At 44.5% G+C, this 20054-nt stretch overlaps 1 protein-coding gene across 1 annotated transcript in view; it reads left to right on the top strand.

Annotated features, from left to right (window-relative positions):
* The first annotated feature begins 10751 nt into the window (after positions 1-10751).
* LOC130127777 (SRC kinase signaling inhibitor 1-like) overlaps positions 10752-20054 on the top strand; it is a 62590-nt gene continuing 53287 nt past the window's right edge. The window contains exon 1 of the mRNA XM_056297498.1: positions 10752-11060. Within this exon, the coding sequence (XP_056153473.1) occupies positions 10767-11060 (294 nt within the window). The 5' untranslated portion in view covers positions 10752-10766. The remainder of the gene's footprint in view (positions 11061-20054) is intronic.

The following is a 20054-nucleotide window of genomic DNA, read 5'->3' as shown; positions in this document are numbered from 1 at the left end:
AGCCAGCCCACAGAGATCCCAATTTTCACTTTCTTCTGCGCTGAATTTTTATTCTCTTTGAAGATCCATCTTCAAACTCAGGATCCTCTTGTGATGTCTGGGAAATTGTCCGATGATTAATTCACAGTGTGTTACAAGTAGCCCGGTTCAGGTTGGCACATGTTTTCGATGATGCCACCCTAAAGGAAGTGTTATCGTACATGCCAGGCCAGTGTTGCATTGGCAAATAGACATCAATGTCTACTGGCCGTATAACAGCATCAGCGGTGGATAAGTGTCCCATGGCTGAATCACATGGAACTATTTGTGCTATAAACGTGTCTAGATTTACCCCCCCCTTTTCTCCCCAATTGTTTTCGGCCAATTACCCCACTCTTTCAATCCATCCCGGTCGCTGTTCCACCCCCTCTGCCAATCCGGGGAGGGCTGCAGACTACACATACTTCCTCCGATACATGTGGAGTCAGTCGCCAGCTGCTCCTTTTCACCTGACAGTGGGGAGTTTCACCAGGGGAACGTAGCGCGGAGGAGGATCACGCTATTCCCCCCAGTTCCCCCTCCCCCCTGAACAGGTGCCCCGACCAACAAGAGGAGGTGCTAGTGCAGCAGCCAGGACACATACCCACATCCGGCTTCCCACCCACAGACACAGTCAATTGTGCCTGTAGGGATGCCCAACCAAGCTGGAGGTCACATGTGGATTCAAACCGGCGATCCCCGTGTTGGTAGGCAACGGAATAGACCACCACGCCACCCGGATGCCCTAAACATGTCTAGTTTTATAAAATCCTGTCTTGCTTAACCTCAAGGAATTATGCTCTCGTCGCTCAGCATGCATGGAGACATACACGCACACACCAGCAAATGTAGAATTATATTTGAGCAAGTTTGAGCTAAGTTTAATTCCATACACGGATGTCAAAGGAGACTATGTCCTCTCCTGTGTTTTATAGCATACATTTCCCCTCTTTTTCCCCACAAATGACTGCAGCTGGTACGTTTTATACCTTCTTAAGCTCACTGCGGATGTCCTTTCAGCTCCACTTCCCCAGTGGATGAAACAGACCCCTGATTGTAATTACAGGGTGTCTGATGCCTTCCTGGAAAGGCACTCGACACAGCAGCCATGAACCGTGCTATAAGGTACAGCGAATGTGCTTAGCGTAGAGATGCGGGTTATTTATATCCTAATGCTCTACTTCTGTGTTATGGCGTCTCGTCCTGGTGAAGTTGCACTATAGCTGCAGATAGGGACTCGAGGTTTAGCGCAACGCAAGAAACAAACTTCTGACAACCTTAAAGCTCTTCTGCAGTCTATTTTATTTTGTGAGTTTGTCATTGGGGTTGATGTGTCATGGAGGTAGGTACTCCTATAAGCCCTACTACCCCTCGACTCCTATAAAGATGGAGATTTTAAGACTCTTCAGTTGTCTTATCCCAAGTTGTGTGAGTGGAAAAACAATTAGGTTTCAGTTTTTTATCGAGGGTATGATCCTGTTACAGTATGACCTGTCATTTAGCGCACCATAGTCCATCTGTCACAGAAATACATTTATTTTTGCAAGAAAACGTACAAGAGTGTCTCTCACATTTTCCCTTTGTCTCGTTTCATCCCCTGTGATTCGTGATGCCACTGTTTATGTTGACTCTGAGCTCAGGATTATGACCATGAGCCATTTGAATATACATATTTATGCCATAATTTGCACTCAATTGAAATTCATATGGAGGGGGGGGTGGGGTATTGAGATGTGGAGGGCTGTTGTGGCACTGCAGGTGAGGGATGGGCCGGAGAAGAGTGAGAGACAGAGGCAAGACAGGTTAGAGACCGTAATGGAGGGAGAAATGGCAATGATGGAGACAGAGAGGGTAGGGGGTGGGGGGACCGGGGGGTTGGGGTTAGGAGAACAAGTTAGGTAAGCTTTTCCCACCAGAGGACATCGAGTTACTGTGGTGTGAAGATGCTTATCTTCAGGGGAACCAATTTGTCTAGGACACACACACACACACACACACACACACACACACACACACACACACACATTTGTGCACGTACACATGTTACACGTACTTGTGTGCACACACCAGCATATGTCCCCTGGGCATATAGTTCAGCTCCAGACCCTATACTTGCAATGTTTGGTACACAGGCAAATTAGGGCTCAAACTGCACAAACACATGCATATACATAAACATGCTTTCCTCCTCTATCTCTCTGTCTCTCTCTGTCTCTCTCTCTCTTCCTTTCTACCTCCTCCACCTGTGCTTATCAGAGGCATCCATCAGGGCCTGTGGCCAAAGCTATTGAGAGTCAAGTTTGGGAGGATGGAGTGTCCTTCAGCTCTGTTTACAACGCTGCTGCGGGCGGGGTGGTGTGTGTGTGTGTGTGTGTGTGTGTGTGTGTGTGTGTGTGTGTGTGTGTGTGAGTGAGTGGGTGGGGGGCATTGGTGAGTGGCTAGCCCTGAGCTCGACCAATGCAGGACTTTGTGACTAGTGTGGCCATCATGGTATAGTAGTGCTCAGGGCTGGATGCTAAGGTCCAGCTCTCATATCCTTCAAGAAACATTCTCACGTCTCCTTTTGAGATGCGGCATCCCTTTTTCCACAACATCTCCAATTTAAGGTGAATTAATGGAGTGTTCTCAGAGGCAAAAATTGAACCAGAGTAAGAAGTAGCACAGGGATCTTTCTTTAATCTTTTCATCTTTGTTGGCAGCATTATTGCACATTGTTTTTTATTCTTGGTTGTACAATAAAAGCGATACGTTTATGTACTTGAATGCATTTCTTTATACGTCCGAGATAATATGTCGTCGGGCTATCTGATGCATGAAATGGCCCAGTTTACATGTTCGGGTAGAGCGGAGCCCCCCTCGCTGTGGTGGGTGGTAGCCGGACGAGGTATTCTCCTCTCCTTTTTTAAGCTTTACAACATCACGTTGGATCCCTGTGATCCTCCATCCAACGCCTTGATCCCAGCAACAGTTTGGGGAATTTTTGTATTCAGAAAAGGCAGACCTTGTTCCAAATTTAGCCCGCTCGGCGTCCGCATTCTGATCTTGTTTGGGTTTTATTTTAATTTTGAACTGCCCCAGAGCACTGGAAATTCTAATTTTGTGGATGGAGAAGCATCTTGCCTCTTTCTTTCATCCCATCCAGAGTCCCCCCCCCAATCAATAGACTTTGATGGGAGAAGAATCGACATGTTCTGTGTGTGTGTGTGTGTGTGTGTGTGTGTGTGTGTGTGTGTGTGTGTGTGTGTGCGTGTTTGTGTGTGAGAGAGAGACAGAGAGACGAGAGAGAGAGAGGAGAGACAGAAGAGAGAGAGAGAGAGAGTGAGAGAGAGAGATATGGAGAGCAAGTGTGTGTGAGGGGGGGCAAGGGGCGGGGGGTGATGACTTCAGTCTCGGCCAGCGGCGGCATGCCACTGGATGGAATATGATTGAGAGCATGAAATAATGAATACATGAATAAATGAATGAGTCTGTGGCAAAGGGAGTATAGAAGGTAGTGCGGAGGAGAAGGAGGTACGGTCAAACAGAGGCAAGGATTGAAATCAGGACAAATGCTAAAAGGCTGAAAGGAAATCTTATCAGTAAGCAAACCAAGCACTCCAGAGGGATGTAGAGGTGGCGGTTTAGCAAGTGCATACACTGTGACCACAATATCTTCCGTGCTTCTAATTTCATAAGTTCAACACATTCTTCAGACATGCACATCAATCTGTGTGTCTATCCACATAGAAGTCACTTTATGAGGTATATCAACCTGGTACCTGATCGGACCCTAACTTTGCCTCTGGAGTGCTGGAAATGTTACACAGGGATATTGGCCCGTGTTGGCTCGAGGGCGTCGCAGTAGTTCATGTTCAGGACCTCCCAACTCTACAGGTGGTCTGTTGGGTGGAGAGCTGGGGTTATGTGAAGACCATTGGCGTAAACCTAAGTCACGATATCATGTTGCTAGAACAGCATTGAGATTTTGTAAACTTTGTGACATGGCAAGATGTCAATCAACCAATCAATCAAGTTGCATTTTATGTCCTGGTTGAAGTATCAACTGGAGTAAGTCAAGTCAAGTCAAGTTCATTTGTACAGCCCAGAATCACAAGGTAGTCCCAAAGGGCTTTACAATCAGTACAATATACAACAATATATGACAATATAGTAAGGGTACATGTTAGTCATGAAAGGATGCACCTGGTCACCAACAACCCTTATGCAGGCTGCGGCAATTGGTTAATAAGGTGCCTGATGTATGCCATTCCCCACACCGTTACACCTCCACCACCAGCCTGTACCTTTGACACCAGGCAGGATGGATCCATAGATTTATGCTTCACACCTTGCCACCAGCATGTTACACAGTTTTCTGTCTTTTTCCCGTCTGTGTCATGGTTCAGTGAGTTGTGTGTTCGGAAATACCCATCTGCTTACTTCTGTTGTACTGAGCTGTTATTTCCACACCTGGGGCCTTCCTCCTAGCTCAAACCAGTCTTGCCAGCCTCTTGTGACTTCTTTCATCAACAAGGCATTTTTTAGCCCAAAGAATTGCACGATGAACTATACTGTTTATCGCATCAAACACAAGACGCTGCAGGGTGCCAAAATGCCAGGGGGGTGACTGGTTCTGAGATGTTGGATCCACATCTGGCACCAACGATCAGACAATGAATAAAGTTGCTTAGGTCATGCATTTCCCCCCATTGTAAGATTTAGTTGAACAGTAACTCAACCTCTTTTTTTATTTTTTTGTTTATTTATTTTTTAAAAATCCCTGTTTTTCTCCCCAATTGTATCTGGCCAATTATCCCACTCTTCCAAGCCATCCCGGTTGCTGCTCCACCCCCTCTGCTGATCCGGGGAGGGCTGCAGACTACCACATGCCTCCTCTGATACCTGTGGAGTCACCAGTCACTTCTTTTCACCTGACAGTGAGGAGTTTCGCCAGGGGGATGTAGCGCGTGGGAGGATCACGCTATTCCCCCCAGTTCCCCCTCCCCCTCGAACAGGTGCCCCAACCGAGCAGAGGAGGCGCTAGTGCAGCGACCAGGACACATACCCACATCCAGCCCCCCCCCTGCAGACATGGCCAATTGTGTCCGTAGGGACGCTCGACCAAGCCAGAGGTAACACGGGGATTGGAACCGGAGATCCCCATGCTAGTAGGCAACGGAATAGACCACCATGCCACCTGGACACCCATTAACTCAACCTGTTGACCCTGTCTTCATGCTTCACATATTGAGTTGCAGCCACCTGATTGACTATTTGGAGTAGCAGGCTGTTGGCGTTTTCAGGCCGGTTTACAGTGTACAGGTGTAAAAGTGAGCATCACTGAGTGTATGCTGTATATGCAGTGTTCTTTACCAGATATCACACACACACAGAACACTTGATAAGCCAGTATACATCATGTCCTTACTTTGAACATGGTATACTCTACTCCAGTGTGCACCCTCCACCAGACTACAGGTACTACTGCAAGTCAAATACACAAGGGAGAAAATTATTAGAATTAAATTCACCAACTCCAACTCCCATTCGGACAAGAACAAATGACAAGCCTCTGCACGATGAAATCGTAAAACTAACAAATGGCCTCTGTCACAGCCAGGGCACTAGTGACCAAGGCTGCGGTGCCCCCTATCGTAATGAGAAATGTTTGGACGTGGCCTTGAGCACCATCTTTTGGATCATGTCCAGAACCCAGAACAGCTGAAATATGGCATCAGCAGCACAGTGACGATCACTCACAAGGTTTTTCTTGACGCCCTTTCAAAAATAACAAACACAGAATAATGGATCTTCTGGACGGGCTGACATGTGACCTTTTTAAAGAGAGGTGTTTGTTCTTGATAGAGAGGAAGAGAGGGATATGGAGATTTAGATTTTTTTTTTGAGAGTGAGCATGTGTGTGTGTGTGTGTGTGTGTGCATGTGTGTGCGTACTTGCATATATACTTGTGAGGAAATTTATTTTTGGGTTGAGTTAAATTAGAATTAGTGAAGGAATAGGGACTAACTAAGGTACGGGTAGACAATTTTAAGCGGGAGTTTCAGATGTCTCTGGACTGTCTTTGCAGTGGAGCATTGCATTACATGCAGGGAAGCATGTGAGCGAGCACTGTACCATTATTAAATAAGCGCCAGGAGCTATGTTGAAGAAATGATGAACTCCTTATGGTGACAGCTAATGACAAATAATTCAGCAGTGTGGGACCAGTGAGAAAATTAAAGCACAGTTTATCAACTCTGCTAATAGTGCTATTAGTGTTAGCACAGCTGAAATAACTGGTGTTACCTGGGGCAACCTGGAAGGAGTTGGCAGGCCATTAGCCACCACAGTAGCCAGTAATGGCATGTCAGAATTTAGTTCACATGGATGAAAAATGTAAATACGCAGGTTTGAAGTTGCGAAGAAGTAGAGAAGTAATGCTCTTCACTTCTTCAACAACCTAGACAAAAGAAGGCTTGGCCAGGATCTCATTTAATTGACAGGAAATAGAAGAATATGGTTGTTCTGGGCATCTCCTACTGTGTATGTGACCCAGTGTATCTCTGTGAGTGTAAAAAAGCTTGGTACACTAGTAAGAGACAAAGCATGATCTGTGAAACTCTTCCTGAGACAAATTAAGTTAAAAAAAAGAGAAAAAGGGATAGTTTTCACATCATCACAGCCATGCAACAGCCATCTTAATGTAGGCCTTTACAGCAAAAAGCTAGCAGATACTCTTTCTGGGCCCCCTGCTGCAAATGAGCACCAGTCCTTAATGCCAAATTATAGTATCTGTCTGGCCCACACAACTTTCTCCCATATTGCAGGGTTAAAACCAAAGCTTTACATAAATTGCACTGACAAGCCCGAGTCTAGAAGTTCTCCTTTTCAATACATGGCTACCATGGCTACACTTGGGAATGACCCGATTTTCCTGTATGAAGCTTTACATTTGAAGCTTTACATATAGAGTCAGGGCAGGAGCTAGACACATTATAAATCATGCCAGTAGACCTATTGTCAGGCCGAAGTCATATATGTCTTTTTTAGAGTTATGGAAAATTGTATCGTTTGAAATCTTGAAACTACTTTAATGCATGTGTGCATGATCATGGAAACGTTTGGATTCATGAAACAAACACCACCACCAAAACTGCAGCTACTATGTGGCCCTTCTGCAACAGCAGCAACAATAATTAGAGCATGCTGTAGTATTACAATTGGATGAATCGACCAGAATTTGTTAAAATTGCAACCAAAAGACTCTGAATTTCTTGATAAATATACATGTTTCATGTTCTAACAACACAACTTATCAAACATCACAAGGGACTAAATGACTCCTGCTATTATGCTGAGGTTACACATGCTCTGTTCACATAAAGCCTCATTATGGATTCTCAGCTGTGAGCAAATGACTTGAAGGTCTTGCCTTGACACACCTGTAGCAGCCTTACAGGCAAATACAGGGGCTAAGCAGTGCAGATCAATAAAGACTAGATCCCACTGTCAGGCATTCGGCACCGTGTGATTTACAGTATTCTTCCACAGCTGTACTTACAGACACAAATAAAAAGCAAGACAAGTAAGAAGTGGGCAACAATTTACACTTTAAAGCATGTCAGTGCCAAGTCAGTTACTTACTCACTGTGTTAAAACTCAGTCAGTTTGTATTTGTACAAGTTTCATTCAGGGTGGCACAGTGATGCAGCGCTTAGCGCGGTCCCCTCACAGCAAGAAGGTCCTGGGTTCGAGCCCCGGGGTAGTCCAACCTTGGGGGTTGTCTCGGGTCGTCCTTTGTGTGGAGTTTGCATGTTCTCCCTGTGTCTGCGTGGGTTTCCTCCGGGTGCTCTGGTTTCCTCCCACAGTCCAACGACATGTAGGTCAGGTGAATCGGCCATATTAAATTGTCCGTAGGTGTGATTGTGTGTGTGTGTGGGCGTGTGTGTGTGGGCGGGCAGGCCTGGGCCCTGTGATGGCCTGGCGGCCTGTCCAGGGTGTCTCCCTGCCTGCTGTCCAATGACTGCTGGAATACGCTTTAGCATCCCTGAGAGCAGGATAAACAGTTTGGATAATGGATGGATGGATGGAAGGTTTCATTAACTGAATATGAATGAGAATGCTGACAAACCATTAGGTGTTGGAATTAGGTAGGCATAAACTAAACATCTGTAGTTTTTTTTTTTAGTTTTGTGGTGCGACCCTTCAAATGTGTCTGTGTGTGCATAGAGTGATTTTTCTAGGTTCTGGTTCTATCCAGGGTCAAGGGAGTGAGCCTATGACATCTGTTCAATACAACACAACACTCTAGGATGGGTAGTGAGGAGTTTCCCTGGTTTTAACCGGAACAGCAGCAAGTGTATTTGAACTGAACGATAGCAGGTCAGTTAGCGCATATCTAGCTTGGGTCTCATCTCGTTTGCCTCAACAATACTTCATGTAAAATCCTTTTCTCAGTACAGACAGTGTAAAATTACCTTGGCCTGCTGTGGCATGTTTTATTTATTCATGGGCACAAGGGGGCACTATGCTATTCCCCACACAAGTGGACATCATGTCCGATTATGTCACTGTGCAGTAAGTGATCATGACACATGAGGGTGACGATTTTGCTGTCATATCTAAAACTGGAGGACTCTGGTGTGCAGCAGTGGTGTTGCCCCATGGTTCCCAGCGGCAATTGCAGCTGTAGACTGACAGATGCTGCAGATGCATTGGCAAGAGATACAAGGCTATCGATGTATGTGTGCGTGCAGCAGTGTAATGAGGCGGTGCCGGGCCCCAATGCAAGATGGGTAAAGCGGGCCCCGGCCTGCCCATGACAATCAGACGTAACACAATGTCATGTCAGTAGCGAATGAAAGAAATGAAAGCATGCAGCTTTAAAACGATCAGCAACAGTGAAATGCACTGCACAGTTGACGCCTAAATGAAATGATTACCAGGAGACTGTCGTACTATGGAAGAGGAGTCATAATAGCAAGGCCAAGATAGTGATAGACTAGCCTGCTGAACAAAATCTGGTGTCGGAGCACCATAACGGATGGAAACATAATCAATGACAGTGCCCCTGCTCATAGGCATCATTATTAATTTCTGTGCATAGGCCTTGTAAACACAAAACACAAGTGTTCAGGTTGATTATTAGTCAAATAAATAATCTACTACTACTACTACTACTTTTGGCTGCTCCTGTTGGGGGTCGCCACAGTGGATCATCCATTTCAATCTCTTTTTGTCCTCAGCAGCTTCCTCTGTCACACCAGCCATCTGCATGTCTTCCCTCAACACATTCGTAAACCTCCTCTTTGGCCTCCCTCTTTTCCTCTCCCCTGGCAGCTCCATATTCAGCATCCTTCTCCCAATATACCCAGTATCTCTCCTCCACACATGTCCAAGCCATCTCAATCTTACCTCTCTTGTTTTGCCTCCAAACCGTCCAACCTGAGCTGTCCCTCTAAATATAATTGTTCCTAATCCTGTCCTTCTTCATCGCTCCCAATGAAAATCTTAGCATCTTCAACTCTGCCACCTCCAGCTCCACCTCCTGTCTTTTCGTCAGTGCCACTGTCTCCAAACCATATAACATAGCTGGTCTCACAACCATCTTGTAAACCTTCCCTTTAACTCTTGCTGGTACCCTTCTGTCACAAATCACTCCTGACACTCTTGTCCACCCACTCCACCCTGCCTGCACTCTCTTCTTCACCTCTCTTCCACACTCCCTAATACTTTGGACAGTTGACCCCAAGTTTTTAAACTCAGTCAAATAAATAATAATTGTTCTGTTTACATCATAGACACACTCTTCATGCTTTTCGCTGTGTGAAGTCTTCTATTCGACTGCATAGTATGGAGTAGTACATATGTCCATAATTACACACAGGCACATTTCACATTTTTGAACATACTGTATATGGTAGACTCAGTGCTTGAGAGCTTTGATACGATAGTGGCGAGATAAAGAGGGGTCGGTGCGTGCGGGCCCTAAACTGTTGCGGGCCCTAAACTGTTGCGGGCCCCAGTGCAACTGCATTATCTGCATATATGGTAGTTTTCACCGTGTGTGTGTGTGTGTGTATGTGTGTGTGTGTGGCTGTCCGTGACTGTTTGGGTGTGTGTGCTCTTGTGTAATCTAGTACAACACTCCATATAGTACATGCCTGGAGTGAAAGTAGTGAGAGAAAAGGAGCAAGAGAGAGAGAGAGAAAAAACCCGGTGTTTCCCGTAGATGTTAATTTACTGTGACGTGTACAAATCACTGTGTGCGTGTCAGGGAGCATCCTCAGATTAAGACTTTCTCACAATCTCCCTTACCTGACATGCCTAAAGCCAGTTACTGCTGTTTTCCTATGGATGTGATTCTTTAAACCTCTGTGCCGTGAAGTGCATTCGTTTCTGTATTAGCTACAGCTCTTCAGCCATGCATGCAGTTGCAGCTCTGCAACAAACACTTTCCAACTCACTAACAGTAATGTACATTCTAATATCAAGGTAGATAAGCACACCACAAATCAATTCTGACTGCCTTTCACGCCATGGTATGGTACATACAGATCTGAAGACAAGATTCGGAGTTCAGTGGTAATTCCATATGCAGCTGCACAATGACCACGAGATTAGTTACATGCCAATAACCCTTGATAAAAAAAAATCTGTAGTTTCCTCACCACTATTTCCTTGCCTCCCTTTCTCTCCACCTTTCTGTCCTCACACCCTCACACCCCTGCACCCTCCTCCATGTAGGTCGAGAGAAGAAAAAGGGTCCCATGATCTCTGCCGGTGATGCCGAGTTCCCGCGGGATTACCACACCTTGGTGGCCGGCGGCGGCCGCGGGGCCAGGCGTTTCCTCGACAACACCAACGGGGGGTTCACCTCTTCCTCACTGGACCGCCGGCACAACTCCGTGGCCGCCAAGAGCCTGGAGGCCCTGAACAGCATCCACAAGAGTGACATCGAGCGCCAGCGAGACGCTTTCATGGACCTCCAGAAAAACAAGTACCCCAACAGCCCCGGTAGCATGTCCGTGTCCCAGGGCTCCGCTACGACAGGTGGACGACAGGTAACTGGAATATACTACATAGCTCACATCTAGCACGATCAGCATCAAACAAATATAAAATCGGCTTTAGGATATGATAATCATCATGATAATCATAAATAATTTAATACAGTATCGATATCCATCATGATATTTGCTTACATATGCCAAAATACCTTGTGTAAGAATCGGAGGTTCATCACATTGAACTGTGGCAATGTAAAGTATAATATCACTCAAATATTTCAGACCTCATTTTGTGAGAAATTTTGGGTATTACATTCTCGTTATCATTCATTTAGACAATAATGTTGTGTATCATCACATGACAATGTCTGAACATGCTCTCAGTACAATACCATTGAAAGATGATGAACGATAGTATGCAATTAATGCTCAGCCCTTCGGGGGCACCAATACATTTTAGCATAGCACTCAAGACCTTTTGGTTGGTCTCATGTCTTGTATCAAACGCTAGTTAATAAATATATACACTCACTGAGCACTTTATTAGGATCATGTGGACACCTACTTATTCATGCAGTTATCTAATCAGCCAATTGTGTGGCAGGAGTGCATGCATAAAATCATGTTGATACGGGTGAAGAGCTTCAGTTAAAAGTTCTCATCAACCATCAGAATGGGGAAAAAAATATGATGGCAGTGATTTCGACCGTGGCATGATTGTTGGTGTCAGACGGGTTGGTCTGAGTATTTCTGCAACTGCTGATCCCCTGAGATTTTCACACACATCAGTCTCTAGGGTTTACTCAGAATGGTGTGAAATAAAATCCAGTGGGAGGTAATTCTGCGAATGGAAATGCCTTGTTGATGAGAGAGGTCAACGGAGAATGGCCAGACTGGTTTGAGCTGACAGAAAGGCTATGGTAACTCAGGTAACCACTCTGTACAATTGTGGTGAGCAGAAAAGCATCTCAGAATGCACAAACATCCAACCTTGAGGCAGTACAACAGCAGAAGTTCAGAAGAGGAACCAAGTCTTCACACTTCCAGAAAAAATCTTAAGGCGCAAAACAAAAAATTACAAAACGTAGAACAAAGGAGTGAGGTCTGCACACTGAAATGCTCCAAATACACACACACACACACACGTATATATATATACACTACCGTTCAAAAGTTTGGGATCACCCAAACAATTTTGTGTTTTCCATGAAAAGTCACACTTATTCACCACCATATGTTGTGAAATGAATAGAAAATAGAGTCAAGACATTGACAAGGTTAGAAATAATGATTTGTATTTGAAATAAGATTTTTTTTACATCAAACTTTGCTTTCGTCAAAGAATCCTCCATTTGCAGCAATTACAGCATTGCAGACCTTTGGCATTCTAGCTGTTAATTTGTTGAGGTAATCTGGAGAAATTGCACCCCACGCTTCCAGAAGCAGCTCCAACAAGTTGGATTGGTTTCTTATTTCAAATACAAATCATTATTTCTAACCTTGTCAATGTCTTGACTCTATTTTCTATTCATTTCACAACATATGGTGGTGAATAAGTGTGACTCGTCATGGAAAACACAAAATTGTTTGGGTGATCCCAAACTTTTGAACGGTAGTGTATATATATATATATATATATATATATATATATATATATATATATATATATATATATATATATATATATTTCTGTTTTTTTTTTTGGGCAACGTTTTGAGGAAGATCTGATAGACTGAAACATTGCCGATTAAAATAAGTATTGGGAGCATTTCATTGTGTAGACCTCACTTCTTTTTTCTACAACAGCAGACGACCACGTCGGGTTCCACTTCTGTCAGCCAAGAACAGAGAGCTGAGGCTGCAGTGGGCACAGGATCACCAAAACTGGACAGTTGAAGATTGGAAAAACATAGCCTGGTCTAATGAATCTCAAATTCTGCTGAGGCACACAGACGGTAGGGTCAGAATTTGGCACCAACAGCATGAAACCATGGACCCGGCATTGTGTCAACAGTCCAGGCTGATGGCGGTGGTGTGATGGTGTGGAGAATGTTTTCTTGGCACACTTTGGACCCATTAATACCAATCAATCATCACTTGAATGCCCCAGCCTAATTCAGTATTGTTGCTGACCATGTGCATCCTTTCATGGCCACAATTTACCCATCTTCTAATGGCTCCTTCCAGCATGATAATACACCATGTCACAAAGAAAAGTCATCTCAAACTGGTTTCATGAACATGACAACAAGGTCAGTGTTCTTCAGTGGCCTTCCCTGTCACCGTATCTGAATCCGATGGAACACATTTGGGATGTGGTAGAAGGGGAGATTCGTAGCATGAATGTGCAGCTGACAAATCTGCAGAAATTGTACGATGCAATCATGTCAACACGGACCAGAATCTCAAAGGAATTTTTCCAACATCTTGTGGACTCCATGCCATGAAGAATTGAGGCTGTTCTGAGAGCAAAGGGAGGCCCTACCCACTTTTAGTCCAGTGTTCCTAATAAAGTGCTCAGTGAGTGTATAGAACCCTATGGGGTGGCCAAGAGGAAATTTACTCAGGTAGAAGGTGAAACCGGAGTACCTCTGTGTTTTGAAGACCTCTGTTTTCGACAGTCTTGTATGATATTAAATCATGGTACGGTTGTCTCAACAGGGAGAATGAGCTGTGTCTCAGACAATATATCATGAAATGTTCACAATGCCAAGAAGACACTTTTGTTGTTAAAATGGAACCAGTTACAGAGCTAAAAAAAAAAACCAAAAAAAACTTAATTTCAATATTAAGTTATTAGAAACTCAATCAACTACTGAAATACTTTTTTTGAAAATGTGAGACATGGCGATAAATGCGTCTGATCTGAAAAGGTAATTTGTGATCAAATATTTATGTGCTATTCATGCATACAATAATCTGTATGATAATGTACATCCTGGTTAAGGACTCTTCGGTTTCAAAATTGTTGTATATTCACATTATCATTGTTAATATTACATAAATGAACAAAATCTCTCCGAAATGCTTGAAATTTAGTTCAGGAATATGGACCACAAAAATCAACAGTTAGAAAGGGTTAAGTTCTCATATCATTCATACCTCATTATTTCAGCTGTTTGTGCTATATCCCAATAATCCTATCTGGCTTTTCTCATAATCGGGATATAGATTTAGCCTGGATTTTGTAAATAGGGTATCTCAGGGAATACTCAAAAACTGATTATTTGCGTATCCCAGATAATAAAAGGATATTAAATGTGGGGAAATGTCATACCAACGTGGCTGCTGGACAGAGAAATCTCACACTGGTGTCATTCAGAAGTAGCTGTCTTTCCATTTAGTACCGACCCTCTGCCGTGACTGTGAAGAGTATCAGAGAGAGTCGGCAGTGGATTAAACGTAAGAGATTTGAGTTAGAAAGTCAAAGAATGATTGATCGATTATACAGAATGTGAAATCTTGAACTCTTTTCCCTTCAATTTCTGTCCTGGTTCAAGTCCCTCCTTTCTTTTCTCATCAATCACCAAATGCTCTGATTTGATACCTGTCACAGCTTACCAAAATATGAAAGCCTGCCCCCCCCCCACACACACACACTCTCTCACCCTCTATCACCTTTGTGGGAGCACTTCTATCCTTAACGACTCCGCCTGCTTCTCTCTTGCCCATCTGCCCGTGTTGCTCTCCATGAGCTGTGTGTGTATTTACACAACCCAGACCATTTATCTCCCCATGGAAAAAGTAGACTGAAGAACGCGAGAGAGCGAGGAAAAGTGAGAGAGAGGGAGAGCGAAAGAGAGATGAGGAGAAAGAGAGAGTGATAGAGCGATAAAAGTGTTAGATTGAGAGATAGAGTGAGTGATAGATAGAGAGATAAAGAGAGTGTGTGAGAGAGAGAGTGAAAGACGGGGAGAGGGTGAGAGAGAGCGAGCGAGAGAGATAGGGGGAGAGAGAGAGAGAGAGAGAGAGAGAGAGAGAGAGAGAGAGAGAGAGAGAGAGAGAGAGAGAGAGAGAGACAGGTGGAGTCTGCTGTCGTTATGGCAACCTACCCTTTCCCATATAAGGGAATTTAGTGATATCATATGGTTGGCAATGCTTGAGTTTGGAGGGAAGAGGCACACACTGTACTGAGAGGCAACAGCAGTGGGAGAGGGAGAACGACAGGGAGAGACGGAGAGGGAGAGAGACAGAGAGAGAGAGTCTGAAGCTGCTGCATTTTTGGCAGTTAAGTGGGGAATGATAAGCATGGGAGCACAAGAGAGAAAGAGACAGTGAAACAAAGGGACAGAGAGAGAGAGAGAGAGAGAGCGAGCAAGAGAGAGAGAGAGAGGGGTGGCAGTGAGGGGTGGGTGGGTGGGGGTCAGAGAGAGGAGGAGGTTGGGGGGGGTAGTGAGACAATAACTGCTTACTAGGCGCCACTACGGGTACCAGCGAGGGGGGATTCTAGAGGATCCGCGGGGCGCAGGAGAGACACAGAGCCGCAGTGAGAAAATGGAGAGGGGGGAGGAGGAAGAGGGAGGCGTGCGGAGCTGGAGGACGCGCCAGCCGGCCGAGAGGCTCGTTGAGTAGCAACGGTAACGCTCTAACCCCGTCCTTCCATTGCATTTCTCAGCTGAGACGCTCCGGCGTTTCAAAATCCTCTGTGGTGCTGCCATGGCTGTGTTGACAGATGATGATTCTTCTGCTGCATGATCAAAAAAAAAAAAGAAAAAAAAAGAAAAGGGGGGTGGGGGGTTAAGAGAGGGATGGAGAGAAAGAGGACAGAGAGATTAATGTGACATAGCCGTGAATGATGGAGCGCTGTGAAACACCTGACTTGGGTAAATGTGTGTGTATGTGTGTGTGTGTGTGTGTGTGTGTGTGTGTGTGCGTGTGTGCGTGTGTGCGTGCGCGCGCCTGCATGTTCTCATGCAGAGGTGCGGTTAACTGTACTTAAAGACTGGCACAGGTAGACCTGATGAGTACACTGTTAATCTCCTCCTCCCTCTTTGCATAATGTGAATATGTGTATGCGTGCATGCGTGTGTGTGTGTGTGTGTGTGCCTGTGTCTGTGTCTGTGTCTGTGTGTGTGTTTTGGGGAGGACAGGGGGGAATTTGTTCACTAACAGCCAGGTGCTGGCCAGGTGTGGCTATGATGCCGCAGTATCTGACTGATGGGGGGGGGGGGTAAACTGAGTTTGTATCTATGTGCGTGCAAGTTAGTGTATATATATATATATATATCAATATGTACATACACACACGTGTTGTGCGCGAGTGAAAAAATGCAGACAAGAAAAAAGATGTATCTGCTTGTTCATACACTATGAACAGGCACTTAATCAATGTGTGTGTGTGTGTGTGTTAGTTTGTGCATGCATGCATGCATGCATGCATGGGGTGGGGATGGAGGGCAGGGAAAAGGAGGGTGGATACAAGATGGCTACTTGGCATGCAGGTCAGCCATGCACATCGCTCTACTCATCTGTCTCTCTCTCTCCATCTGTCTCTCTCTCTCTCGCTCTCTCTCTGTTTGTCTCTCTTTCTCTCGCTCTGTCTGTCTGTCTGTCCGTCTGTCTCTCTCTCTCAGTCCTGTTAGCCTGTGCATACAGTATGTGCCTCATGGGCTTTCAGCCTGAATGATGGAGAAATATTGCAAGGAGTAATCATTGAGTCACGGTGCATAGGGGGGCCTAACTGTTTTGGATGAGACGGATTTTATGCTGTAAAAAATGTCTGCTTGTCAGTGAGCTAAATTGTCGGAGGGGTGGCTTGATGGTGGATTCGAGCATGCCAACTTTCGGTGAATGAAGTGTATTGGCTGAGCAGCACACTTGTCAGAGCTTCATGTGAAAGATAAACAATATGGTATGGATTATAATTCAGCAGGGTTTTTGACTCCTGATTTGTTTGTCCCTGCGTTTGTATGTGGAGTTAAATGGGACACATACCTGTGAGTGAAGTAATTAAACAGTATGAATATCTTCCCTCTATGTAGCCCCTTGTCCATACCAGGTTAGTCCTATTGTGATTAGAAAAATGAAATCAGATTTTATCCTATACTTTTATGACAGAGGCCTCGACAAGACAGTGGCACAATCCATAGTTGCATAGCAGTCACAATAGCAACAGTAGAAATATAAAACAATTATAACATGAAAAATTCACATTAATAGACTATCTCAGCAAAGTGATAGAGAGTGACAGTGGGAAAGATGAAAAGCAAAAAGAAAGAGAAGAAGTTGGGAAAAAAAGGAGCACCATCCTAAAATAGTCATCAAAAAAATCAACTCTTTCCAATAGATTAATCCTCCACTGTCTTACCTTTAAACTCACTGTGAATAACCTGTTTATTATGGATCACAAGGGTTTCCATACCAGTCTTTGGTAGGGCTGCAGAGACAAGCTTATGGAAATATTACACAGCAAAAAAAGAGAAGAGAAAAATATATGTGGTCTTTTGCCCCAAGGACTAGCGACCTTTCTAGGGTGTTTCCCTTTCTCATGCCCAATGCCTAATGGGATGGGCTGCAGCACCTTGTGACCCTGAATTGATACAGGTTACAAAAGTGAATAAATGGATGAATAAAAACGTCCTGTTGAGTGCTGTACCAGCTGTTGGTTGATGATCGTATAGGATAACATATGCCACATGTACTTCAGAAATGTAAACATGTGTAGAGTAGATGTATTCTCCATATACTATATATTCTCTGCACCATTGCACCTTATCACCTCTTATTTTACCTGTTTAAAGTCAGTCCTTGTGTATATATCTGAAGATTGTTGTGTTATAGTGTTGTTATTCTATGTTAAGTACACTGAGAGAGCCACGAAACCGGAATCAAATTCCATGTATGTGCAAACCTACATGGCCAATAAACATGATTCTGATTCTGATTCTCTATGAAAATCACTGTAGTCTGATGGATATACACTCACCGGCCACTTTATTAGGCACACCTGTCCAACTGCTCGTTAACGCAAATTTCTAATCAGCCAATCACATGGCAGCAACTCAATGCATTTAGACATGTAGACATGGTCAAGACAATCTGCTGCAGTTCAAACCGAGCATCAGAATGGGGAAGAAAGGTGATTTAAGTGACTTTGAACGTGGCATGGTTGTTGGTGCCAGACGGGCTGGTCTGAGTATTTCAGAAACTGCTGATCTACTGGGATTTTCACGCACAACCATCTCTAGGGTTTACAGAGAATGGTCCGAAAAAGAGAAAATATCCGGTGAGCGGCAGTTCTGTGGGCGAAAATGCCTTGTTGATGCCAGAGGTCAGAGGAGAATGGCCAGACTGGTTCGAGCTGATAGAAAGGCAACAGTAACTCAAATAACCACTCATTACAACCGAGGTATGCAGAAGAGCATCTCTGAACGCACAACACGTCGAACCTTGAGGCAGATGGGCTACAGCAGCAGAAGACCACACCGGGTGCCACTCCTGTCAGCTAAGAACAGGAAACTGAGGCTACAATTCGCACATGCTCACCAAAATTGGACAATAGAAGATTGGAAAAACGTTGCCTGGTCTGATGAGTCTCGATTTCTGCTGCGACATTCAGATGGTAGGGTCAGAATTTGGCATCAACAACATGAAAGCATGGATCCATCCTGCCTTGTATCAACGCTTCAGGCTGGTGGTGGTGGTGTAATGGTGTGGGGGATATTTTCTTGGCACACTTTGGGCCCCTTAGTACCAATTGAGCAGCGTGTCAACGCCACAGCCTACCTGAGTATTGTTGCTGACCATGTCCATCCCTTTATGACCACAGTGTTCCCATCTTCTGATGGCTACTTCCAGCAGGATAACGCGCCATGTCATAAAGCTCGAATCATCTCAGACTGGTTTCTTGAACATGACAATGAGTTCACTGTACTCAAATGGCCTCCACAGTCACCAGATCTCAATCCAATAGAGCACCTTTGGGATGTGGTGGACCGGGAGATTCGCATCATGGATGTGCAGCCGACAAATCTGCAGCAACTGCGTGATGCTATCATGTCAATATGGACCAAACTCTCTGAGGAATGTTTCCAGTACCTTGTTGAATCTATGCCACGAAGGATTAAGGCAGTTCTGAAGGCAAAAGGGGGTCCAACCCAGTACTAGCAAGGTGTACCTAATAAAGTGGCCAGTGAGTGTATGTAGACATGACAGAGGGGTAAATAACAGAGCAAACTGCGAGGGACTTTTGTGACATATTCAGCATGAACAGTGTGCAGGTGGTAGATTAGGAATAACTGTGTATAGATGTGATTAGATGAGCTCACCTAAACCTAGTTAGATAGTGTGAATTTGGGGCAACAGAGTGACTGAGATACCAGAGTAAAACAACGGGGGGGGGGGGGATTGGGAATGGAAGGATGTGGCACAATTCTTGTGATATATCTGCAACAGAGCAAGGATCAAATATCTATACAATATATGTATACCTTTAAGGTGTATAAGATTTCATGGCAACTTCAAGCAGACTTATTTTAGTGCAGTAAAAGCCTGACAGACTAGGTGACAAAAGATCAGGTATGATTACATTAGTTTAGACACATGTCTACTGAATCTGGGTCAGAGCAGCCCACAGGCCAGGAATTTAATTCCAAATTCTTGCCTCTTTCTTCTTCCGCTTTCCACTTCACATTAAAGTAAAAGAAAAAAAAAATCAAGTTGCAACTTTGCATTTTCCAGGTCAGAGCAGCCAGCCTACTGGGAATCAAACAGTGCCCTAAGCTTTTCAATGACCAGAGGTAGTTGAACTTTTCCTCCAAAACGTGGTGGTGCTTTCATATAGCTCAATTTCCTATCCAAAACATGACAGAAAATATTGCTTATCAAGGCAGCCTTTGTTCAGTAGAGCATACACGTCGAATATTTTCATTTATCTAAAGTGAGGAGTTGATGATTTCAAAGAATTTAGACTCAGTCAGCAGTTCCCACTTTGGCAGCTAGACTGTAATAATACTTTGTTCTTCTTTAATTTTCCATCTATGAATCTAAGTATGGGTGGCACGGTGGCGCAGTAGTTAGCACGGTAACAGCAAGAAGGTCCTAGGTTCA

The sequence above is a fragment of the Lampris incognitus genome, chromosome 17, assembly GCF_029633865.1.
Source record: "Lampris incognitus isolate fLamInc1 chromosome 17, fLamInc1.hap2, whole genome shotgun sequence".
Taxonomy (NCBI): domain Eukaryota; kingdom Metazoa; phylum Chordata; class Actinopteri; order Lampriformes; family Lampridae; genus Lampris; species Lampris incognitus.
Note: the sequence above shows the minus strand (reverse complement) of the source record. Positions and strands in the feature narration are given on the sequence as shown.